The 26,125-nt window shown below is 46.9% G+C and overlaps 1 protein-coding gene across 5 annotated transcripts in view; it reads left to right on the forward strand.

Moving 5' to 3' along the window:
* Nucleotides 1–25,165, forward strand: part of Iqsec2 (IQ motif and Sec7 domain ArfGEF 2) — an 81,485-nt gene extending 56,320 nt beyond the window's left edge. For 4 of the 5 annotated variants that reach the window (XM_051178694.1, XM_051178695.1, XM_051178696.1 and 1 more), the window contains 13 exons: nucleotides 1,606–1,867; nucleotides 2,666–3,067; nucleotides 7,711–8,606; nucleotides 10,162–10,323; nucleotides 10,784–10,906; nucleotides 12,090–12,256; nucleotides 15,436–15,575; nucleotides 16,313–16,438; nucleotides 19,056–19,155; nucleotides 20,211–20,372; nucleotides 22,193–22,366; nucleotides 22,850–22,899; nucleotides 23,487–25,165. In XM_051178694.1, the coding sequence (XP_051034651.1) occupies nucleotides 1,606–1,867; nucleotides 2,666–3,067; nucleotides 7,711–8,606; nucleotides 10,162–10,323; nucleotides 10,784–10,906; nucleotides 12,090–12,256; nucleotides 15,436–15,575; nucleotides 16,313–16,438; nucleotides 19,056–19,155; nucleotides 20,211–20,372; nucleotides 22,193–22,366; nucleotides 22,850–22,899; nucleotides 23,487–24,452 (3,730 nt within the window). In that variant the 3' untranslated portion in view covers nucleotides 24,453–25,165. The remainder of the gene's footprint in view (nucleotides 1–1,605; nucleotides 1,868–2,665; nucleotides 3,068–7,710; nucleotides 8,607–10,161; nucleotides 10,324–10,783; nucleotides 10,907–12,089; nucleotides 12,257–15,435; nucleotides 15,576–16,312; nucleotides 16,439–19,055; nucleotides 19,156–20,210; nucleotides 20,373–22,192; nucleotides 22,367–22,849; nucleotides 22,900–23,486) is intronic. The other variant, XM_051178698.1, reaches the window with a different exon arrangement.
* Nucleotides 25,166–26,125: the final 960 nt, after the last annotated feature.

Consider the following 26,125-nt stretch of genomic DNA (forward strand, 5'->3'; position numbering starts at 1 on the left):
TATAGGCAGTGAAAGCTGTTGATGTTTTGTGGATAGAGGAGATGGTTGACCAAAGCTGGGTTTGAAATGTGTACTGGTAATGGAGAGGTTTGAGTAGGTTGGTGAGCCGGATCTTGCCATCCTCAGGGAGACAAGAGGAGTGTCTTTGATGTGTTGGGTCTAGCTTGTGGTGGGGTCTAACTTGTAGTGGCATCAGGGGCTTCTGAGGTCTAAGAGGAAGAAAAATTTAGGTGGAAAGCAGTCCTTCAGTCTCTTTCTCACTAGTTCTTGGGAGTGTGGAAGATGAACAGTGAGTGAGAGTTCCTGCCAGGGCGGAGCCCAGCTCCACTGCCCCGACCTCCAGCACAGACAGCTGGCAGTCCCCAGAAAGCACTAGTAGGTAGCCCCTTCCGCCCATCCAACTTGCCCTTGCCTTGCACCCTGGCTTCTGCCAATAGAGGCTGAGGAGAGGCCCTTTAATCCTTTTACTAGCCAGAAGCTCCTGTGGCCTATACTACTTCCCCCAGATTTAAAAAAAAAAATCATTCTTTTAGCCCCAGCCACACCCATTCTCCCACAACCTCCTCCACTCCTCAGCCTTCCTGGTTCGCCCCACCTCTGTGCTGCTCACCATGCCCTGGAGCTCTGCTGCCACCTGGGTTCCCTGGCAGCCTGGTTGCCATGGCACTGTGGGAGCAGGTCTGGAAGAACAACAGCTCTAGGTAACCCCAGCAGGCAAGACCTGGGACCCAGCTCCTGCCACCTTCCTGCTTGAGAATCCCCTGCCCTCCTCCCCCAGCTGAGCAGAGGTGGACATGAGGAGAAAAAGGAAGCTTCCCCGCAGGGCAGCTCTTTACCTGTGAGGATGCTGAATGGGAGGCACTTCCCACTGTGGCCCAGCCTGTGCCTTCACCCTGCCCTCTCACCAGCAGCAGCAGCACCAGCAGCAGCAGCAGTAACAAGCAGCAGTAACAGCAGCAACAGCACCACCAGCAGCCTGGGAACCCTGGGAACTGGCCAGGCCTGGACTCCAGGCTGCTAAGGGCAGGGGCAGGGCACAGGGGGCTGGCTGGGTGGGGGGGAGAACCTGGATGGGCAGGGTACAGTAATCATCAAACAGGGCTGGGAAGGAAACTGGTCTGAGGTAGTTCTGGGGAAATCATTGCATGGAGGGTATGATGGGATAGAGCTGGGAGGGGAAGAGGTTGGGGAGGGGTCAACCAGGCTGTCAGGGGAAGGAAGATTTGAGATTGGAGCTGCTAGAGACAGGAGTGGGAGGAGACTAGGTGTAGGGTTGTGACTGGTTCAAATTGTGAGGAATGGTGGGTAGGACTGAGGACGGAACTGAGAAAACAGCCTTGAGGGAACAGTAGTGTCTCAGATCAGAGTTATGGAGATGGGGCTCCAAAGGGAAGGAATGGAAGATAACAAGGGCACTTGAGGAATGGAAAGGTGTAGGCGGTGAGGAGACAGATTGATGGGTCTCTTGAATGTTGGGGTCCCTAGGTATCTGAGGAAATGGGAGGTGATGGGGTTGTGGGCAGGATCTAGTGTACTCACTCAGTTGGGCCTAGCAAGCCTCTCTCCTGTTGCCACATCCTGGCTCATTTTATCTCATCCCCACAGTGTGGAGGGTGATGCCCCAGGCAGTGACCTGAGCACAGCGGTTGATAGTCCTGGGAGCCAACCCCCCTACCGGCTGAGCCAGCTGCCCCCCACCAGCAGCCACATGGGTGGCCCCCCTGCTGGGGTGGGCCTTCCTTGGGCTCAGAGGGCACGCCTCCAGCCGGCCAGTGTCGCCCTGAGGAAGCAGGAGGAGGAGGAGATAAAGCGCTCCAAGGCCCTGTCAGACAGCTATGAACTCTCCACAGACCTGCAGGACAAGAAGGTGCAGAAGAGATACTCTGGTTGAAAAGGGGGAGTGGGATGCAGAAAGAGCCAAAGGAGGGGGGTTGGGGTGTGGTACTCGAGGGTGGTATTCATGAAGGGACAGTAAGGCTGGAACTGGAGAAGACTGGCTCCAGGACCTGTCATTGTACAGGTTACTCACAACCACTGCACATGCACCGAGTCTCGTAGTCACTCAGCAAACATTATTGCACTCCAATAATGGGGTCCAAAAGATGAACGAGACCTACATTCAGCCTTCAAAGACATGCAATCTAAGTGGGGGAGGCACACACATTTAACAGTTTCACAGTATGGGGCAATACACTCTCTGGAGGTGTTAGGGGGTTTGGGGAAGGAGGGAGGGAGGAAAGAAGGGAGGACAATATACAAGATTGCAGAAAAATAGAGACTGGAAGGGCAGTTATCAACACATTAATTAAGGCTATGCCTAGGTGTTTGGACTGCTGGTGAACCCTCACTCACCCCCTGCCATCTTTCCTTCCTTCCTGCTTTTCTCTTACTCTGATTCTTTTTCTCCTTCAACTGCTACTCTTCATTTACTGTTTCCTTTCTTTCATTTTTTAAATTTTGGTTTCTCTAAGCTTTTTCTGATTTTAAATAATATATATTTCCATTTTTTATTTCTTTTGATTGTATGCATCTTGGGATTGTAAGAGAAAACACTGAGCACAGAGCCTGTCATGACTTCCAGCAGTTAGTTGTGAGTTGCGTGTGGTATGGTTGAGGACCAAGGCCACGAGGCTCTGGCAACTTTCTGAACTTGTTCCTCTGACAGGTGGAAATGCTGGAGAGGAAGTATGGGGGCTCGTTCCTGAGCCGCAGGGCTGCCAGGACCATCCAGACAGCCTTTCGCCAGTATCGTATGAATAAGAACTTTGAGCGACTGCGCAGCTCAGCTTCAGAGAGCCGCATGTCCCGCCGCATCATCTTGTCCAACATGCGAATGCAGTTCTCTTTTGAGGAGTACGAAAAAGCACAGAACCCTGCATACTTCGAGGGCAAGCCTGCCTCACTGGATGAGGGTGCCATGGCTGGCGCCCGGAGCCACCGGCTTGAACGGGGTCTCCCCTATGGAGGCTCCTGTGGTGGGGGCATCGACGGTGGTGGAAGTTCAGTCACCACATCTGGAGAGTTTTCTAATGACATCACAGAGCTCGAGGACTCCTTCTCCAAACAGGTCAGGAGCCCTGAAAGGGGCTTTTCTTCTCCATTCCCAGGCTCTGGCTGCTTCTACTGCTTTTTATTTATTTTCCAAACTGCAAGAATTTGCACTCCTGAGCACTTAATAGCAATAAATAGCAGCGATTTTAATTGAGACTTTGAGAGTGATAAGAGAGAATTGTTAACATGAGAAAAATTACAGCACTGATTGAAGCACTGATAGGACTGAGACAGGAGGATTAGGAACAACTAGGTTTAAAAAAAAAAGACACCAAAATCAAACCAAAAAACAAACAAAAAACCCTAAGGCAGAGATATAGCTTAGTAGTAAAGCACTTGCCTAGTGTGTACCAGGCCCTTTGTTTCATCTCCAGCACTGTTGGGGGGTGGGGGAGGACTACATTGCTAAAGTAAGCATGTTAGAATATGTGTACATAGGGCCAGTAAAATGGTTCAGTGGGTGAAGGCACTTGCTGCCAAGCTTAATGACCTAAGTTTGATTCCCAGAATTCACACTATGGAAGGAGAGAACAGATAATTTACTTTAATTATTTTATTTTTATGTTGTGTATCAGTGCATGTATGCCAGGTGTGTACAGTTGCCCAAGGAGGCTAGAAAAGGATGTCAGGTCCTCTGGAGCTAGTGTTAAAGGCAGTTAAAGGCATCCGATATGGGTGCTGGGAACCAAACTCAAATCTTTTGCAAGAGCAGTATGTATTCTTAACTACCGAGACATCTCTCCAGTTCATAAAAACTGATTTATAAAGAGATTTGTTTATTTTATTCTATATGTTTGGGTGTTTTGCCTGCGTGTATGTTATGTGTACCATGTGCACACCCAAAACCTGTTGCATTGAAAAGAGGGTGTCTGATCCCATGAAACTGGAATTATGAATGATTGTAAGCCACCCATGGGTGCTGGGAACTGAACTTGGGTCCTGTGAAAGAGTAACAAACAAGTGCTCTTAACCATTGTGCTGCTAGTTTTATGTCAGCTTGACAGAGTCATTTTAGAAGAGGAAACCTTAGTTGAGAAAATGCCCATGTTAGATTGGCCCATGGGCAAGCCTGTGGTACATTGTCTTGATGATTAATATGGGAGGGTCCAGATCACTGTGTGCTGTGCCACCCCCTGGGCTGGTGGTCCTGGGTACTATAAGAAAGCAGGTTGAACCAGGTGGTGGTGGCACATGCCTTTAATCCATGTACTCAGGAGATAGAGGCAGAGGCAGGCAGATCTCTGAGTTCAAGACCAGCCTGGCCTTCAGAGTGAGTTCCAGGACAGCCAGGGCTACAAAGAGAAACCCTGTCTCAAAAAGCCAAAATGAAGCCAAAACAAACAAAAGAAAAAGAGGAAGGAAGGAAGGAAGGAAGGAAGGAAGGAAGGAAGGAAGGAAGGAAGGAAAGGAAAAGCAAGCAGGCTGAACCAACTATGGGGAGCAAACCTGAGTTTCTGGCCTGATTTCCCTGGATGATATAAAATAAAATAAACAAGTTGCATTTGGTCATAGTTTTATCACAGCCATAGAAAGCCTAACTAAAATAGGAATTGGTACAAGGTTCATGGGCTGTTGCTGTGACAGACCTGACCATGTTTTTGGGGAGGATTATGGAAGGACTTTGAAATTTTGGGCTAGAAAAAGTAACAACAGATGAGACAACTCTCCAGCCCTGAAAAATGATTCTTGAAAGTTTTCCTTTCACCTGTGCGTATGTACTGTGACATACAAGCACATGTGCACACACATGCACATGGGTGTATACACACACAATAAACTAAATAAAGCAATAAAAATATGAATATATAGAGCAAATAAGAAAACAAAAAGTTCCCACTGTTTGAAACTTGATATAATAGCAAATAAAGGCTTTACTAACAGATAATGTGTATCTGCTGGATGCCAGGTACAGTGTGTGCTTCATAACAGATCTGTAAGGCAGAGATTATTTTCACCATTTCATAAAGGAGGAGCTGAGGCTTGTGCTCTGGTCCATATTGTCCAAGATCTCCCAGTCTGGTAGACAATAGAGGACATATAGGTGCATGGCAGTAGGTATTCTGGGAGGACCAGAGAAGTTTTTTTGAAGAAAACAGCATTGTAACTAGGCCTTACGAGGATTGAAAAGATGTAGCTAGTTAGAGATGTTGAAGAGGGCATTGTTTGTTTGGGCATTGATTACATCAGCAAAAACATGGAATGATAGGAATGGGCACAGCAGTGAGTAGAGTGGGAGGTCATTCTAAACTGAGGATATTTTAGCATGGTTCCCTGGGTGGAAATCCCAGTTGTGCCATTTCCCAGCCATATGACTGGGGCAGATGGTTTCATCTTTTGATCAGCAACAGGGAGAGTAAGCTTTCTTTTTAGTGCTGTTGGTGAAGATGCATTCCAACTAGGTAACATGCATGAAAGCACCTGGTGTGTGGTAACAGTTAATTTTTTTTCTCCTAAAACTAAGGAGGTACTTGGTAGAAATTGTTGAATGAATGAAGCTTTAGAGAAGAAGAAATCACTGTGATCTAAATAAACTGTTATCTGACCCTGTCATTGCTCTAGCAGGCTTCTCTGAGGCTAGAAACAACATGGAATGAAGGCAAGAAGTAATGAAGGGAAGATCTGTATTGTCCATCCATTCATTTATATGATAATTAAACATCTTTCCTGTGTCAAACAGTAGCTGATCTAAAATAGAAACTGAGCTTGTACCTATTCCTCAAGGGAAGAATAGAGACTAGGAGAATACAATGTGATGAAATGTTATACTTTACCTGTGTCTATACAGAAAACTACCCCAAAATTTAGTAACTTAAAACTGACCTTAGGGGCCAGTGAGATGGCTCAATGGGTTAAAGGCTCTTGCTGTGCAAGCCTAGTGACCTGAATTCAATCCCCAAAACCTATGTGAAGGTGGAAAGGGAGGACTCAGTGCTGCAAAGTTGTCCTCTGACCTTTACACACATGTTGTGGCTTATGTACCTACACCCACACATCATGTGCTCACAGACACAGTAATAATAAATTTGAAAACAAAAACCCTGACATTAGAACTAAGCTTAAGAAACAATCTCATTTCTTTATTTTTCTTTGAACAGAGTTGCATTGTATAGCCTAGGCTGGCCTCAAACTTGAAATCCTCTTAGCTGAGCCTCTGGAGCGCTATAATTACAGGTGTGTACCACACACAACAACATTTATTATGCAGTTTCTAAGGGCCAGGAAGCTGTGAGGGGCATGGCTGAATGATTCTGCTTCCGGGTCTCTCAGGAGGCTGCTGTCAAGCTGTGTAGGACACACTGGGCTGGCAGGTTAACTCCTTTTTTTGGTAGTTCCTCTCCCTTAGGACTGTTCACAGCATGGCTTCCCTTGTGAAGGAGTACAAGTCAAAGGGAGTATGCAAGACAGAATTTGCAGTATTTGACAGTCTCATTCCAGAAATGATATATCTTCACTTCTACCATGTGTTCTGGGCCATTCACCCCAACTCAGGTGTAGTGGGCATCTAGAATTATTATGAATACCAGTCGGAAGAGATAATTTGGAGCCAGTTTAGAAGCTAAGTATACAGGGAGGCAGAGTTACTGGGTGTAGTTCAGATTCTCAAGAGTAAATATTATGGATTTCCTAAGAGATATTTACACAGAGAGCTCTGGGAGGAAGCTGAGATTTGGGGTTTTCCCTGGATGGAAGTTGACATGGTAAGACAGAGGTAAGAGTGTGGCTCGAATCAGGGAGGAGGTAGGATTTGACTTGGGTCGTATGGAGATAAGCATACTGGAGTGTCTTCGAAGGCATCTTGTCGTTGTTAGTCCTAGCCTCTGTAAACTCACAGTGACTCCCTGGGAGGTATTTTGTAATTATTTAGAACCTATGGGTTTCTTGGTAAAATAAGGGACTGAACAACACACAATGAACCCAATGGTATTTTTGGAGACTTCTTGTCTCATATTGCTTTGTTTGAAATTTTTTGTCAAACTGACCTTTTGCTTGTATATTATGGCTTGTGATTTTGTGTTTTTATGGGTTTTGATTGTGTGTGTGTGTGTGCGCGCGCGCGCGCGCTCGCGCACGCATGCATGCATGCATGTATGTTTCTTGTGCTTTTTCTTTTTTAAAAAATTATTTTTCTGGTTTGTTTGTTTTTTTGTTTGTTTTCTAAAGAGAGGAAGAAGGCAGGGAGTTGGGTAGTTAGAGAGGATCTGGGAGGAGTTGGGGAGGAGAAACTGTGACCAGAATATGTTGTATGAAAATACATTTATTTCTGAGAAAATATACATACATATATAAGAATAATAAGGGGCTGGAGAACTGGCAGATTTGATTCCCAGAAACCACATGGTGGCTCATGACCCTCTATAACTTCAAAGGATTTGATACCCTTTTCTGGCCTCCTCTGGTAACAGGCACATGTGGTATATAGACATACGTCAAGGAGAAACACCTATACACACAAAAATACATAAATAGAGAAGAGTTTCAGATAAAGAACAGATGAACAGGGGGATGATGAAGATACAGATAGATACCTGCTTTCTTGGCTGAGCTACCAGGAAGCTTTCTTTCCCTGCTTTCCCTTCCCTTCTTCTCTCCTTGTGATCCTTCTACCATTCCTCGCTTCATCATTCCTCCCTTTCCCTTTTCACCTTTCACTGTGTACAGGTTAAGTCTCTGGCTGAATCCATCGATGAAGCTCTGAACTGCCACCCATCAGGGCCTATGTCTGAGGAACCAGGGTCAGCCCAGCTGGAGAAGAGGGAATCAAAGGAACACCAAGAGGACAGCTCAGCCACATCCTTCAGTGACCTTCCCCTCTACTTGGATGACCCAGTTCCTCCTCCATCACCTGAGCGACTACCCAGCACAGAGCCCCCACCCCAGGCCCGCCCTGAGTTCTGGGCACCAGCTCCCCTCCCACCAGTTCCTCCACCGATGCCACCAGGGACCCGGGAAGATGGTAGCCGTGAGGAAGGCACTCGCAGGGGTCCTGGGTGCTTGGAGTGCCGGGATTTCCGGCTCCGGGCTGCGCACCTTCCCCTCCTTACCATTGAGCCTCCCAGTGACAGTTCTGTAGACCTGAGTGACCGCTCAGATCGCGGCTCTGTCCACCGCCAGCTGGTGTATGAGGCTGATGGCTGCAGCCCCCATGGGACCCTGAAGCACAAGGGGCCGCCAGGCAGGGCCCCAATCCCACACCGCCACTACCCTGCCCCTGAGGGTCCAGCTCCAGCCCCACCAGGGCCCCTGCCACCAGCCCCCAATAGTGGCACTGGGCCTAGTGGTGTGGCTGGAGGTCGGAGGTTGGGGAAATGTGAGGCAGCAGGTGAGAACTCTGATGGTGGAGACAATGAGAGCCTTGAGAGCTCCAGCAACTCCAATGAGACCATCAACTGCAGCTCTGGCTCCTCTTCTCGGGATAGCCTGAGGGAACCTCCAGCCACTGGCCTGTGCAAGCAGACATACCAGAGAGAAACAAGGCACAGCTGGGACTCACCAGCCTTCAACAATGATGTGGTACAGAGGCGGCATTACAGAATTGGCCTCAACCTTTTCAATAAGTATGTGCTCTCAGTTCTAGCCTCCTTACCTCTTCCCACCCTGCATGGACACCTTGTTTTAGGACCTAGCTCCAAGCAGTGACCTTGGTTCTGCCATCCTGTCATTTGGTGAAATGGTATTTCTCCCCAGATGGCCAGGGATGGGGACTAGTTGAAGGGTGGCAGAAAGTGGATGCAATGGTTCATGCTTGGAAAACTTAGCACTCAGTAGACTTTAGTTAAAGGGATTGTCACAAGTTAGAAGACAGTCTGGGCTCTGTTGTGAGCACCAGGCCAGCCTAGGCTACAGAGTAAGACCCTGCCTCAAAAGACAATCAAACTAAAGAACAAAGGAGAAAACACAGGGTTTCAGAATAGAGAGGCCCCTCAATGTGCCTGAGTTCAGTGTGTATGCTCTTGAGCAAGATGACAAGATGTTCCCGCAAAATGGCTTCCAGGGTGTTATCGTCTCTATAACCCCTTCTCAGGGAGGAGGCAATTTAGAATAGAAAAACCCAGAAACTACGACCCCAAATATGCCTTTGTTCAGTCATTGTCTAGCCTTAGGTAACTTATGTTTCTTTTTTGGGCTTCAGTTTTGTTTTTTGGGTTTTTTTTTTTTTTTGTTTTTGTTTTTTTTTTCCTTCATCAGTCTGTTAGTAGAGTTGTGTATTTGGCAGCAGGCTGGTGTGACTAATGGTGACTAAGCTCTTTCTAGGTGCCTGGTCCTGTGCCAGGTGCTTAGGAATGGGGGTGAGAGTGTGCCATTTGATTAGAAAATAATTAGAAAACATAAGATGTAATTGGAAAATATTAGATATAAGGGAAGGATTTGATGTAATGCCTCACATCTTTATAGTTTGTTAAACACTGCCACCTATATTTAATTTCCATAATAACTCAGCAAGGCTGGTGGTAATGTTCTTATTGTAGAGATAAGGAACTAAGACACAGAGATGTCAAAGAGGCTGGTCAAAGCCATACAGTTTGAAAGTGATTGCTTTGAAACTCCTAGGACATCCAAACCCAAACTTCCAAATTCTAGTTTTATGGGCGTCCTCAGGCATTCAAAGTTCTACACATGGTATAATTCCAACCCAGATTGACTGCACTCTTTGAAAACATTGGCGGCACCTCATCTGAAGAAACAGTTACAGAGGGTGGGTAGGATGTAGGACATGGAACACATTAACCACTTCTTCCTGTTGTGAGTGTCCTAAGAAGGAGTCTTGGTCTAGAACTCAGCCTTTTCCTCAAGACTATGATTGTTGCTGAATTATCTTGGCAGAGAGTAGGCTCTCATTTCAATACTTATTTTCTCTCACCTGTGGTATGCCTCCAGTAAAAGAGGAAATTAGTGTGAGGATGCCTTGGAATTTTGAAACTCTGTGCAATGGGCAAGTAGTTTCTTCTTGTGCTGTGGTTTTTTTTATCTGTACCCTGAAGGAATTGGATCACATTAGAGATCTTCGGCTCTCTGAAGCCTTGGTTAGTTGGGCCCCAAATCAGTTCTAGAAATGGACCAGGCACAGTTCTAGAAGAACAACTATGTCACCTACTTCTTCTCTTTCTGCAGGAAGCCGGAGAAGGGTATCCAGTATTTGATCGAGCGAGGTTTCCTGTCAGACACTCCTGTGGGGGTGGCTCACTTCATCCTGGAGCGGAAAGGCCTGAGCCGGCAGATGATAGGGGAATTCCTGGGGAACCGGCAGAAGCAGTTCAACAGAGATGTGTTGGAGTGAGGACCCCAACATGGGGCAGGCGGGCTAGGGATTCCTGGAAAAGGAAGGCAGGAGGGAGGAAGGGGGCAGTCGTCATTTTTGCTCAGATATACTTTTCAAAACAAGATGAAAAGATTTCCTTGTTCCCCTAACCCTCTGCTCCTAAAGGTCTTATCTCTCTTGACCCTATTCCTCAAGTCTCCTAAGAGTGGTTCTCCGCAGGGCATGCTCATCTAATAGTTTGCTTTGGGCCTCAGTCTCCCATCACTGAAATGAATAATGGAAAGCACTCTTAGTGAGCATGTGCCTTCAGTTTTCTTACTTCAGCCTCAAACCTTCTGTTCTCAGGTGTTATAGGTCCAAAGGCTTGGAAGCATGCCATTGCAAGTGTTGGGCTGCTTGTGTGGAGTGGGTCGGTCAGTGGTTTGTGTAGAGAAATGAAGAGGCCGACACCCACCCTGCTTCTTTACTTTTCAGCTGTGTGGTGGATGAAATGGACTTCTCCTCTATGGATTTGGATGATGCACTCAGGAAGTTCCAATCCCATATTCGTGTTCAGGGTGAGGCTCAGAAAGTGGAGCGACTCATTGAAGCCTTCAGGTGTGCCTGCTTCCCACTCCTGAAGCCACCCTGTTCTCCTTTGGGGCCCTATTTCCACAAGGCGCTTTCTTTGAGCATTTTAATTTTCTCACCATGAAACAGAAATGAAGGTCAGGTGTGGTGAGGGAAGAGGCAGGAGGATCTCTGAGTTGCAGGCCAGTCTGGTCTACATAGTGAGTTCCAGGACAGCCAGTGCTCCATTGAGAGACCCTGTGTCAAAGAAACAAAACAAAACTAACCAAACAAACAAAAATGCAGAAATGATAAATCCCACCTTGAGAGGCATTTTTAAGGTTCAAAGGTAGTGAATATAAAGTATCTAGCTCTAGCAGTTGAGATGCAGGCATATTAATAAGTGACAACATCAGTAGTAAATGGTGACATTCATGGATCTGGATGTGTAAATCAGTGATAGATCATTTGCCTGTTGCATGACTAGGAGTCTTTGGTTTCTGTGCCCAGTACTTAAAAAAAAAAAAAAAAAGGCTACCATTATATGAGATGGATATTTCTATCGCTATTTCCATTTTGTAGATGACAAATCTGAAGTTCAGGGAAATTAGAGTAATTTAGCTGAACCAAGGTTTGAACTTGAGTGTATCTAATGTCATGATATCTATGCTCAGCTGTAAATGCTTTGAAGATCAAACGAGTGGGGTCTAAGTCATGCTCCACCCCTTGGGAGCATTTATAGGAGAGATGGAGGAATTGCTGAGAAAGACTTGCTTTGCGGCCAGATAATCTGTTTGCATCCCAGCCTTAACATTTACCAGCTCTATTGCCTGGGCAAGTTACCTCACCACTCTGAGCCTTCGTTACATCCTGTGTAAAATAGGACTGCTTGGGAGTTGGTTGGAGGTGTGGTTCAGTGGTAGAGCATATGCTTAGCATGCTCACAGCCCAAGGTTCAATCCCCACCACTGCATACCCAAAGAAATAGGAAAATAGCAGTCTTGCAGTAGTATGATCTGCATGAGACAGTGTACATAAGTCTCCTGAAAAAGCTCCAAGGAGGTATTTATGACTTTTTCATGGTAGTATCAGGGAAACTGAAGAGCGAAGACTCCAAATATTAAGGGAGTGTTTCTTGAAGCAAAGGGTTTATGATAGAAACCTGGGAAAATGGTGGGTAGGTGGAGATTGCTGGCACCTGAGTCTAGACTTGACCCTTGTTGTCTCACAGCCAGCGGTACTGTGTCTGTAACCCTGCCCTTGTACGCCAATTCCGGAACCCAGACACCATCTTCATCCTTGCTTTTGCCATCATCCTCCTCAATACCGACATGTACAGCCCCAGTGTCAAGGCTGAACGCAAGATGAAACTGGATGACTTCATTAAGAACCTGAGAGGTGACCAGAATTTCCCGTCTATTTTTCTTGCCTATCATCAGAGAAAAGAAATGAGGGTGGGGATAGGACTGGAGTGAGAGAGATCCCAGATGTCCTTATAAATTAGCCTTCAGTGCTGTCACTTTTATCCCATGGCTGGATGTCTCCAGGGCGTTCACTTGTTAATTCACTCAAATAGTTATTTGCCAGGCTGTGTGGGTAGCTCAGTAGCGGAGTGCTTACCTACCATGTGCAAGGCTCTGAGTTTGAGTTCCAGAACGGCAAAGCAAAACCAGTTGTTTATCCATGTATTCACTCTCGGCTCTCAGACCAGCTATTTACTAAGTATTGACTCAAGTTGAGACTCTGTCTCAAAAAAAAAAAAAAAAAAAAAAAAAAAAAAGCAAAAACTCCTGGCTCTTTATCTATTTTACTCAGTTACTCCTTCATCCATTTCTTATAATGGCTCTCTTTGTGTTTTCTATTTGCAGCCATAAAGATTCATTTGATACCTTTCCCTCCATTCGTTTATTCATTCAACCAACCAGTCAGCCAGTTGACACTTACTGAATGTTAAATGTGTACCAAGTAAAATGAGAACCAGGGACAATGGAGGGGAGTCACTATAGTCTCTGTTCTTAGAACTCGTCCAGCTTGAGGGAAAGATTGGCATGTATGTAGTGCCTAGATAATCACACTAAGACAGAAAGTGAGCAGTAATGTCAAAGAGGCCAAAAGACAACCAGAACACTTGTATTTTAAGGTGAGCCTTGAAGATGACAGACTAAAAATAGAGGAGGGCTTACCTAGCAGAAAGAACAACAGGGGCCCAGACGGACAAAACTGTGAAGTTGTTTAGAGTACAGCTAAGATGGTATAGATAGATAGATGAACACTTGGGAAAGTCAGATGGATCCTCTATCTGAGTTCCTCCAATGCCAGACACATGATGCCACTTTGATCTTTTCTTTTGGTTTTATTGTAATGATGTCAAGCACTAGATCTCAACCAAAGAGCAGCCTACTAAAATGGCACAGATATTATGATTATTTCAAAAGAAAAGAAAGAAGGGAAATGGAGATGGGGAGAACAAGACAAAGTTGCCGACCGTCATAATTTATGTAGTTGAAAGCTTTAAGCTGTCTGGCAACTAAGGGGGAAAAGGCAGTGGGGAGAAGAATGCACTTTTAGCACTAGTGCAAGGAAGAAGTATGGTATTTCCAAAGGAGAAGTCACTTTTACCTAGCAGAGGCCTTAAAGAGAAGGGTGAGAGGGTTTCATTCAGCAAACAATCAAGAGTGAAGAAAGATGGCAGACTTAGGAAGAGGAAGAAGTTAGATTGGAGGGCACCCAGAGCTTTTCCCCATAATCTTGCTATTACTTATTCATCCATATACATATGCTCACCATATATACAGTCAGTCCTCCATATCTGTGCATTCTTCATCAGTGAATTCAACCAACTGTAAACATCTGGGAAAACACCTTGTGTCTGTCCTAAACATTACAAACTTTTTTCTTGTCATTATCTCTAAATAATACAGTAAACCGATGTTTGCATAGCAATAACATTGCAGTGGATATTGTAAGTAATATACAGATTATTTAAAGTAGCAAGAGAATGGATATAGGTTATATGAAAAGCCACCACATTTTATAAGACCAACACCTCAACACTTGGCAACTGTTTTTAACTGTCCTATTTTATATATGAGATATATAAATATGAGATTTGGGTATTGCTGGAAGATCTTGGAATCTTGGAACCAATCTCTTATGGATATGGAGGGGTGAGAGAGAGAGAATATATTTCTTCCAGTTATTGAATAAATAAGCAAACAAACAAATGAAAGTAATACCTGTTTATTTTAGGAATGTGGGGGCATGAGGCTGTATTTCAGCAACACACTGTACTTAATATTCGTGAAACCCCTGGGTTTAATGTTCAGCACTGCCAAAAATTATTTTTCCTTACATTTATACATTTATTTGTTTATCTATTGGTGTGTGTGTGTGTGTGTGTGTGTGTGTGTGTGTGTGTGTGTGTGTGATGTGTGAGTATACACAGCCCATGGTGTTCATGTGGTAGTCAGAGGGCGGCTTGCAGGAGTTGGTTCTCTTCTTCTACTATGTAGGTTGTGGGGATGGAACTGAAACCATCAGACTTAGCAGCAGGCACCCTTACCTGCTCAGTCATCTTTCTGGCCCTCATGTAGTTTATTATCTTACTCTTTTCACTTAACTTGCTACAAGGATTTTCTCACATTATTGAAATGTTTTGGTAAACATCAAGTTTATAGAAAACCATCCTTTACTTAACCACTTCTCTGTTGTTAGAAATTAAGCTGTTTCAGAATTTCTCCACAAATAGCGCCAAGTGAACATTCTTTGACATCAAGCTCACATGTATTTTTTAAATAATTCCTTAGGATAGATTCTTTGGAAAGGAATTGATGGGTTTGCATATTTAGGCTCCTGCCAGATTAGTTTCTGAAAATATTACATCAGTATACATGCCAAGTCCCTCAGATTTGTTTTTACTAACTCTGGATAGTAAAGTAATATTCCCAGTTAAGAGAGCAAAAGATAGCCTAGTGTGGTGGCACACTTCTTTAATCATAGCATTTAGGAAAAGAAAGTAAGAAACAAAGGAACAAAGAAAGAAACAAAGAAAAAGAGAAAAAGTGGTGGGGGTAGCTGGAGTGATGGCTCAGCAGTTAAAAGCACTGGCTGCTCTCCCAGAGGACCCATATGGTGGCCCACAACTGTCTGTAACTACAGTTCCAGGGGATCCAGTACCATCCTCTGACCTCTGGAGACAGCAGGCCAACATGGTACACAAACATATGTGCAGACAAAACACTCACATGCATAAAAATAGATAGGTAGGTAGATAGATAGATAGATAGATCTTAAAACAAAACAAGAAAACATAGAAGGTAAAACGTTGGACCCGATTGTCTTAATTACAATGTGTTAGAAGTTGTTTAGACAAAATCCCTACCCTGGCTAAAAAACCAATTGGCTGTTTTGTTGAAAGACACCTTCCCTGTCCCATTCATAACTAAAAGGCCAAGAATACCCGCTGTTTTGTTGTTTTTGTTAAGGTCCATGCTGGGTGTGGGATGTTATGGAGATCCTCCCCTACTGCCTACTCTTCATATTGACATGACTATTCCTGTGTTGCACTTTTTGTGTAGGGGTTGACAATGGTGAAGACATCCCCCGAGACCTCCTGGTAGGCATCTACCAGCGCATCCAAGGTCGTGAACTGCGGACCAATGATGACCATGTGTCCCAGGTGCAGGCTGTGGAGCGCATGATTGTTGGCAAGAAACCGGTGAGTGCCTGGGGAGCGGACACTATTGTGTGGTAAGTCACTCTCCCTTGCCCCAATCCCAGATTCTCCTTACTTGTAAAATGAAGTGGAAGATATTATATTCTTTAGGGATCATGGGAGATTCTCCATGTAAATGTATATAGTATATTGCAAAGATTGAAGTAGGTGCTGTATAAATATTTTCTTCTCATCTGTGGTTTTGTCTGTCCATCTCAAGTAAAGAAATTAAAGCTAATATTTGCTAAGAAACAGATATATTTTTGGCTAACAGACTTTATGGATGCCTTGCCCCTGATCCCAGAATTTTACTGGAATCCAGACACATAGATGTGAATTAGACATAGTTTCTGTTTTTAGGGGCACTCAGAGATAAGTGAGATTCCAAGGCAAAGACACAAATAATACTTCTGCTTCGTGGTCTGATTTAGAGGAACAGAAATCAGGGAGAGGCCATTTAAAAATGCCCAAGGGAAGTCAGAAAGATTTCTTGGAAAATAACTTTGGAATTGTGATTTGAGAGGCAAAATACAGCCATGCAGAGCTGGGCAGGAAAGGCATTTTAGACAAAAGGTGCTAGCAAGACAAAGTGGCAGAAAAGCTTAAAGGACTAAATTGTTTATATTCTTTGTGTCATGGTGACAGAATTGTATCAGGTGTACATTTTGCCTTGTTAAGGTACTAGAGGCCTGATCCTGATGGGATGGCCTTGCTGACACCTATTTTTCAAATCTATCCAGGTCCTGTCTCTTCCTCATCGTCGACTGGTTTGCTGCTGCCAGCTCTATGAGGTGCCAGATCCAAACCGCCCCCAGAGGCTGGGGCTGCATCAGCGGGAGGTTTTCCTCTTCAATGACCTCCTTGTGGTATGGGCATTGGGCAGAAGGAAATGGGAGGGATGTAGTCAGCACAGCGTCTGGCTCTAGTGCAAACCATGGTATGTGGAGTGTGAATGGTACAGTGCTCCAGCATGCCATCAGCATGGTCTCCAGTAAGGCATAGCCCTTCTCTGCCCCTCCTTTTGCTTCATTAGGATGTAGTGACAGCCACACAAGGGCAGACAATGTGAGGATCAGGAGGAAATGATAGACCTATAATCTGGGAAGTGGTAGGAAATACCCCTGCCCACTGAAGTAGCACAGAGGGTTGTGAATCAGTGGCCCCAAGAACCTTACACTTGTCTTGATGTTGGAAGCGATTCAACAAAGCATACACATCTTTTAGTGATGGGATTTGTTGGATGCTGTGGATCAGAAGGGATTTTCATGATTTCCTGGGTAAGAACCACTCTTCAAGATGGCTTAGCTCTGACTGCTACAATTGTTGTGGGTTTTCTTTTTTTGGTGGGTTTGTTTTCATTTTGTTTTGTTTTTCTTTTTTCTTTTCTTTTCTTTTTTTAGACAGGGTTTCTCTGTATAGCTTTGTATTTCAGGCTGGTCTCAAACTCACAGAGATCCTCCTGTCTCTGCTCCCCAGTGCCGGGATTAAAGGCATGTGCCACTACCACCCGGCTTTGTTTTGTTTTTCTAATGCAGGGTCTCACTATATATCTCTGGCTATCCTGGAATGCACTCTGTAGATCAGGCTAGACTCAAACTTACATAAATCCACCTGCCTCTGCCTCTGGAATGCTAGAATTAAAGGGGTACACTGCCATCTGTCCCCTGATAACGTTCCCCTCCTCCTCGACATTCTCCACTGCTTGTTGGGATTACAGAGAACAACTAATTCACCTCTGTTCTGAGACAGTACTCCAGGCATTTGAGAACAACAATCCTGTTCCTTCCTTGGTCTTCTGTCCTTCACATTAGGGTTTCTCAGACTTGGCACTGTTAATATTTTTTGACAGACAATTCCCTCTTGCAGGAACCCATCTTGTGCATTGTAGTATTTTAGTGCCACTCTGGGATACCTACTAAAAGCCAACAGCAATCCTTCAACCAAAAAAAAAAAAAAAAAAAAAGTGTTCTCCAGAGAAAAGCAAAAAAGAGAAGGAGGGGTGGGAGAGGGAGAGAACATCTTCTTCAGGGAAGAAAAGGTGGAGGGAAAAAGCAGTATCTTCTTAGGCCGTTGTTCTGTGTCCTGTGGAAGCAGGGGTCAAAATCCTCTCCAGTTGAAAATCACCACTTGAAGCAAAATGCTTCAGCATCCTCTCCAAAGCTCAGTTGCTTGCTTCATGAAATAGTGCTAACCCTTATCTCCTAGAGCTGTCAAGAAGATGAACTAAGAAGTCAGTGCCTGGCATTACAGTTCAGTAGTAGAATGCAAAGATCTGGGTTCCATTCCCAGCACTACAAAAGGGGGAAGAGATAATCACACCTTAAACCAGATGGGCCTGGCCCACACAGGTGCTGAGTCACTGTTAACATACCCTTCCTTCACTGCCACCCCTCTGTGTGTAGCTCTATGCTAGCTACTGAGTGAGTACATGGAGATAAACCAGACTCAGTCCTTGTTCTCAGGGACTTACAATCCAGAGGGCCTAAAATGTGTTTTTGCAATGTGGAGTGGTGATAAACCCCTGTTATCTAAGCACTTGGGAGGTGGAGGCAAAAGGAACAGGTCAGACTGGGCTGTGAGATGGAGGCCTTTTCCCAACCACCGCACCAAAAAGTGTTTGGCAGCAATGTGCCAATGTAAAATCAAACATTTGTTTTAAGAGTCATTTGTAGAAGATGAGGCTGTAGTTTAGCGGTAGAGTATTTGTCTGGTCTGGGATTTTATCCCCAGCATATCAAATAAATGAAATAAAATAGACACTTGCAGATTGTCTGAGCTTATGCTAGTGTAGAATCCAGAATGCCCAAATACTTGATAAAGACGTTGGATTGTTAACAGGTTGTTAATCCTGTTGGTAGGGGCAGAAGTTGCTCTTATAAGTTAGCTCTGGATGGTGGAGGTTGGGGGAGGTGAGAGAACCTAGAAACTACACCCCCTGCCCTCCGGGCCAGCAGGCACGGATCACATATTCAGAACTGCTATAGAGTCTGACAAGGGAAAAGGTATAGAATCGGCACCCTGGAGCTCAGAACAGAAGTCTATGTGAACTATTAGGATCAGCATTCTTTTAGTTCCTTTAAAAGTCACAGATGCAGCCGGGTGTTGGTGGCACACGCCTTTAATCCCAGCACTTGGGAGGCAGAGGCAGGTGAATCTCTGTGAGTTCAAGGCCAGCCTGGTCTACCAAGCTAGGACCAGGACAGGCTCCAAAACAATACAGTGAAACCCTGTCTCGAAAAACCAAAAAAAATAAAAAATAAAAATCACAGATGCTTGTGTATGCTCATGATGTCACAAACTTGCACTTTTCTCCACCTCTCCGTTCCTCAAGTTTCAGTTCTCCCTTTTGGGTATATGTGTTCATGTGCATATGTCTGTTCCTGGGAATAGGTGGGGAAGGTGGTTACTAGAAATGGGTATCACTTGGAAATTCCCCACCCTAAACCCTGCCTCTTATCTTTTTCCCACCCTTGTTTGCCAAAGGTCACCAAAATTTTCCAGAAGAAGAAGATCTTGGTGACATACAGCTTCCGTCAGTCCTTTCCCCTGGTGGAAATGCACATGCAGCTCTTCCAGAATTCATGTGAGTCCCCTCTTGAACCCTAGCATGTATCCCAGAGTGTATCAGAGCCCATGCTCATCCTGCATCTACACTGGCTTCTAGCCTTTGAACTCCTGTACGATTGGGTTAAAGTCTCCAAAGTATCTACTTGTCCAAGGATGAAAGGAAGTCTGGAGTGGAGTATGATTTGGGTGTGGCCCCTGGAGAACATGAAACATCAATGTTTGATGTGTTCCTTAGTGAACAGATGTGGCAGTCACACTGTGCTTTTAACTGACAAGAGTATGATTGGTTACCATTCAAGAGAACAGAGTCATTGTGAGAGGCATGAGGACAAAGGGAAAGGTTTCTAGAAAGCAGTTCAGAATTCTGTTTGCCTTTACATCCTGGAGCGTGGGATAAGGTTGCCAGGGCTACCAGGAGTTTGGGGCAAAGGGAAACCACTAAAGATGCTTGAGCACAGAAGGGGCATTTCAGAACTGGCTGTTACTGAAATAATTTCCAATTTCCAGGGTTGACAGGGTGATGTATAGGACAGTATTTGAGAGGCAGGCACAGAAAAGTTATTTGAGCCCAGGAGTTTGAGACTAGCCAAATTAGGATGATTCTGTCTCAGAGCTGCTTGGCAGCAGTGGGGAGTGGGTTGTATCATTTCTCAGTTTCTTGTCTTAGCCACTTTGCCTCAAACCTGACAGAAATACCCAGCTTCTGGGCCCTTTGCATGTGGGTGACAGTTGTGTATCTTGTTTTGTTTGTGGGGTTCCTGGCAGTGGGACCAGGATCTATCCCTGGTACATGAGCTAGCCTTTTGGAGCCCATTCCCTATGGTAGGATGCCATACTCAGCCTTGGTACACACGGGAGAGGCCTGGTCCTGCCTCAACTTAATGTGCCAGGCCTTATTGACTCCTCATGGGAGGCCTTACCTTTTCTAAGGAGTGGATTGGGGGTGGGTTGGGGGGACAGGTGGAGAGGAGGGAGGGGGGAACTGTTGTTGGTATGTAAAATAAGAAAATAAATAAAATTAATTAAAAGAAAGAAATACTCAGCTTCTCCTGTCCCCTCTCATTGCTGCAGATTATCAGTTTGGAATCAAGTTATTGTCTGCGGTACCAGGAGGGGAACGAAAAGTCCTCATCATCTTCAATGCTCCTAGCCTCCAAGATAGGCTGCGCTTTACCTCTGACCTACGGGAGTCTATTGCTGAAGTTCAGGAGATGGAGAAGTACCGTGTGGAATGTGAGTACTACAGCCATGACTGTAGCTATGCCTGTCACAATACAATGTCCCACAGACACCAAGAATCCTATCTTCTGAGTTAAGCGCCAGCTTGCCCAACCTTCCTATCCTTCATTCTTGGAACCCTTCAGCTTCTGCCTGTACGCTTTCAGAGACAAGAGGGCCATTACTTCCTCACCTCAGATTATTATTCCAGTCATTGAGAGTCTATGCTGTGGCCTTCACACCCACCCTCTAATCATGAGCCTACTCTTCCTTCTATTGCATGGTATCAGGGAGAAGACTCAGGGCATAGGAGATAGGACTGTAGCTTCATACTTCTTGTCTGCTATTTGTTATCTGGGCAAACTTGGGTGAGTTCTGTGGCCCTCTGAACCCTTCGTTCAAATGAAACAGGGATAAAAGAAACCTTCACGGAGTTTGACAAGGAGCCAGACACAGTGGTTGCACACCTGTAATCTCAGTACTGTGTAAATTAGGGCAGGAAGATTTCAAGTTCCCAAGCCAGCCATGGCTATGTAGCAAGTCTCTCACAAAGAGAAGGGGGAGAGGAGAGAAGTTGAAGATGAAGGATAGGAAGAGAGAAGAGACCAGTGCATCCATGGTGTCCAACAATACTATTCCCTATCTTCTCTCCTCAGTATCAGCTTCTGAGCTGAGGCCCAGCTCAATAACCAGGGCCTACACCAAGTGTTTTCTATATAGATGATGGAAAACAGCAATTATATCTCATTCTTCCTGATGCTGTCCAGGTGTTCTCTTCTCTAAGCTAAGCAGTCACAGGAAGAAGGCAGAGAAATAAAAGCAGTAGTCAGTTCCTTGATAGATCTTCAGGAATGCAGACTGTCAGTTTAGTAGAGTCCTGGAGCCCCTGGGGGAATGTAAGGCAAGAGATAAGCCATATCAAGATAAGGAGAGGCCCACTAGACCAGTTTCTCTGACCTCATTGGAGGTATGGGGGCCAGGAGAGCAGGATAGACATGCTTCTAGAATGTTTGCTTTACCCATTTCAACTGTCTGACCCTGAGCAAACTCTTGACTTCTCAAGTTCTCAGGTTCCTTTTCTGCAATGTAGTGTTCATAATGTGGAATGAGAGGGATCAAGTGTGTGCTGTCCCCAGCATCCTGTCTGGCACATAATAGAGGGTTTGAGTTCCATTAATTTCCTGCCCTTGCTGTTCCAAGAGCTCCTCTGCTATGAAGCGAGGCATCTGAAAACTGAGTGAACTTTGAAAGGACTATCTTTCACCATAGGCTAGAAGGGCCTTCCCATCCTAACTGTGAGCCATCTGTTACAAAGCTGTTGTTTAAAGGGCAGGGATAAGCCAGGCAGTGGTGGTGGACACCTTTAATCCCAGCACTCAGGAGGCAGAGGCAGGTGGATCTCCATGAGTTTGAGGCCAGCCTGGTCTACAGAATTGAGTTCCAGGACAGGCTCCAAAGCTACACAGAGAAACCCTGTCTCAAAAAAAAAAAAAAAAAAAAAAAAAAAAAAGTTAGGAAGGAAGGAAAGAAGGAAGGAAGGGGTATTTAGGGAGGCCTGTCTACAAAAGGGTAAAGAAAGGGGAGCAGGAAGAGTAGGCATCTATACTAATAGGGAGGAAAGAAAAAGAAGGGGTAGGTGGCATAGTGTAGGCTGGGCACCCAAGGAGCTTTGAAGATAGAGTTGCAGTTTAGGGGGTAAAGTACTACTAGAAGGGCAGGAGTGGGGCAGGAAGCTTGGGGAACAGGAGGGAGGAAAACTGAGAAGGCTGTTAGTCAATCAGGTGAGTTCTTAGTGTTATTCCTGACCTTTTCCCATTTTCTCCACTGCTACCCAGCGGAGCTGGAGAAGCAGAAAGGTATGATGCGGCCTAATGCCTCACAGCCTGGAGGAGCCAAGGACTCAGTGAATGGGACTCTGGCCCGCAGTAGTCTGGAGGACACTTATGGGGCAGGCGATGGGCTCAAGCGGGGTGCACTCAGTAGTTCCCTGCGAGACCTCTCTGATGCAGGTAAGTGCTCTGGGCCCCTGCCCTGACTGGGGAGATGCGGGACCAGGTATCCTCTTTGCTTCCTGTCACTGGCTGTTAGCCTTCCTCTAACACACACACACACACACACACTCACTCACTCACTCACTCACTCACTCTTCATTCAGAGCGCCCTGGGCACTTTGTCACAGGAGGCCTGGTAGCCAGGTCAGAACAGGTGGGGCCCAGGGTTTCCGCCAGGGAGTATAAAGTGGGGCCACAGACGCAGCCCCTCTCCTCTTTTCCCTCTTCTGTCTCTCCTTTACTGCCTCTCCTCCATATTTTCCTCCTCTCTTTCCTCCTTCTCAACCTCTCCTCCCTACCTCCCCCTCTTCAATGGGGGAGAGGGGTAATGGGGTGTCTGTCCCTGGGAGGGACCTAGACCTGGTGCCCAGCTCTGGAGCCCAGCAGGGTGGGGAGGGAGGGTTGCTGCTCTGACGCTGGGCTCCTTGCTTGTGGGTGCAGGGAAGCGGGGGCGGCGTAACAGCGTGGGATCGCTGGACAGCACCATCGAAGTAAGTGTCCGCTCCTGCCCTACTCATTTTCTGCATGAGCCCTGCCCTGGCCATGGAGCCCCAGAGGAGGAGGGGACCTGTTGCCTACCCCTCTTCCGTGCTGGGAACCATATGGCTGCCTCTCCTAGCCAAGCACTTTCTCCATCTGTCCTCAACTCTGTCTGTCCTCACTCTGCCTGTCTCTCAGTCTGTCTTCCACTCTCCCATGTCCCTTCTTAACCCCAGAACCAACTCCAAATAGGGATGCCCTTGGACTTGGGCCTCAAGAAACGTTAACCTCCAAATCCTGCTCTTTGACCCTGAGTGAGTCACTCTGCTTGTCTAGGCCTAATATTTTCTTGGCCTGAGAAATGGTCATGGAGAAGGAGGTTCTACTGATTCTTCCTCTGCCCTCTGAGGTTCAACTGAGGTAGTGGACGTGGCAACAGAGCTGGGGGGCAGAGCTGGCCACAAATACAGGACTGCTGTTTGGTTTTTGCTGTTACTTTGGGATCCCTGTTGCTCTAGCTTCAGGGACAGGGGAGGAGTTTAGGGTTGGGGGTTTAGGATATTTAGACTGGCCTGACTTCCCCCCCTCCCCCTTTCAGGGGTCTGTTATTAGCAGTCCACGCCCTCACCAGAGGATGCCACCTCCGCCCCCACCCCCGCCGCCAGAGGAGTACAAGAGCCAGAGGCCAGTTTCGAACTCCTCATCTTTCCTGGGCTCCCTATTTGGAAGCAAGAGAGGCAAAGGGCCCTTCCAGATGCCACCACCGCCAACAGGCCAGGCCTCTGCCTCGTCTTCATCTGCTTCCTCCACCCACCACCACCATCACCACCACCACCATGGTCACAGCCATGGTGGCATGGGGGTGCTACCTGACGGGCAGTCCAAGCTCCAGGCCCTGCATGCCCAGTATTGCCAAGGACCGGGCCCTGCCCCGCCACCCTACCTCCCACCCCAGCAACCCCCTCTGCCTCCACCCCCTCAGCAACCTCCACCCTTGCCCCAGCTGGGCTCCATTCCACCGCCACCTGCCTCAGCCCCACCTGTGGGGCCACATCGACATTTCCATGCCCATGGCCCAGTTCCAGGACCCCAGCATTATACCTTGGGCCGGCCAGGCAGAGCCCCAAGACGAGGGGCTGGAGGACACCCTCAGTTTGCTCCACATGGCCGCCACCCCTTGCACCAGCCCACATCCCCGTTACCCCTGTACAGCCCTGCTCCACAGCACCCTCCTGCCCATAAACAAGGCCCCAAGCACTTCATCTTCAGTCACCACCCACAGATGATGCCAGCAGCAGGTGCAGCTGGGGGCCCTGGGTCCCGGCCACCAGGGGGATCCTATTCCCACCCTCACCACCCCCAGTCACCACTGTCACCACACTCACCCATCCCACCTCACCCCTCCTACCCACCCCTGCCCCCACCCTCACCTCACACCCCACATTCACCCCTACCACCCACCTCCCCCCATGGCCCACTGCACGCCTCTGGGCCACCTGGCACGGCTAATCCACCCAGTGCAAACCCCAAGGCCAAGCCAAGCCGGATCAGCACTGTGGTCTGAGGAATGGGATGAGTGTACTTGGGAACAGGATAGTCTGGGGAAATCCACGGGAGAGGGACTTTGCCCCTCTCTTCTTCCTCAGTTTTTTTTCTAAATATATATACACTCAGCAGTGTCCTTTTTTTTTCCCACTTCCTCTACATCTCCAGACCCTTCTTCCAACCCCTAGCCTTTGTCATGGGGTTTCCTTCCGATTGGAGGGCCCTTGCCACTTGCAGCCTGTACTTAGGGCACTACAGTGCTGGGAAGTGGTAAGGGCCTCTCCACAGTCCTTGTCCTCCTTTCCCGTCTCCCTCTTCTCTTCCTTGTCCCTGGAGGTCTAGTTGGTGGCCTCCGACCTCTGGGCAAATGTGAGTTTCCTTGCAAGCTGGTGGAGAAGGCAGGCTTCTGGAGCTGTGGGGGTGAAGGCTTCCCTGGAGCTCCTCTGGCTGTGTGGGGCTGGGAGAGAGCTCTGTAGAGCTGTGGCCAAACCTCAGGGCCTAGCCACACACCTCCATGCATCTTTCTGCCTGCTGGAGGACACAGACCGTCAGTGCACTCTGTGGGTGGAACCCCGCTTGTGCTGGCCCCCACTGAGGGCATTGCTTCCTCTCTTGAGCCAGTCTGTGTGTGCCCTCGCTCCTAATAGGCCCCAGCCCAGACCTCTTTGGCTTCAGGAACTTGCCTTGCCCTGCAATGTTCTTATCCTGATCAAAGTCCGGACAGTTTTTTTTTTTTTTTTTTTTTTTTTTTTGGAGGTGGCGGGGGGCTTAGGTCTGGGATGAGAAGGGTACTGCCCTCCCTCACCCATATTGCATGCCCCCCATTCCTTCTACTTTTCCCACCTATTTCTGAAGACAACGCACTTTACAGATATCACCCACACATATCTTACTGGGGCAGGGCACCCAGCATCAGCCCTGGGGAAAGACTCCCAGAGGATCACCCTGAGCCCAAGATGTCCTTCCTGAGGCAGAGATTGAAGCCATCAGAGCTGGGGCTGTGAGCCAGAATGCCCAAGCCCCTCTTGTTCATCAAAATCTCCACTGCCTCGCCAGCCCTTTCTCAGCCCTGTTTATTTATTATAAATATATTTTTTACAAGTCCCAACTCCTCTTCTTGCCCTACACATCCAGCTCCTTTCACAGTCCCTGCCTTCCTCTCCCATGTCCAATATGGGCTGCAGTACAAACAGACAGATGGACCCTCTATGTCAAAGGGTCCCCGGGGCTTGGGGTTATGGGAGGGTGTTGGTGGGAGGGACTGTATGGAGAGGAGCGGGGGTTCAGGCATTGTCTTTTTCCCCACCTTGTATATAAGAATGTATATTTGATGCCTCATAAAAGACCTTGTGCTCACCTCTGGCCTCTGCCTCCTACTTATGCCCCCTTCCCTGTGGAGCCCATGGAGAGAGAGGCAGTAGTCCAGGGAGGTGATATGCTAATGGTAATTCAGACAACTGGGTGGGCAAGATGCTTTGGTTGGGTGGGAGGGCAGATGAGGATGTGTTTCCTGTCTCATTTCATATGTTGTCTGCCTGACAGTGGCAAGAGTGTGGGCTTCGGAGTTGGTCCAGGACACACCCTGAGGGTTTCACTGAGGTACAAGAGTTTCAGGGAATGATCCTTAGTCACTTCACTTTACCACCTGGGATGACCTCACATTGTTGTGCTATCGAACTTGGATGTCACAAC

This window comes from Phodopus roborovskii, unplaced genomic scaffold (genome assembly GCF_943737965.1).
Source record: "Phodopus roborovskii unplaced genomic scaffold, PHOROB, whole genome shotgun sequence".
NCBI classification, from domain to species: Eukaryota; Metazoa; Chordata; class Mammalia; order Rodentia; family Cricetidae; genus Phodopus; species Phodopus roborovskii.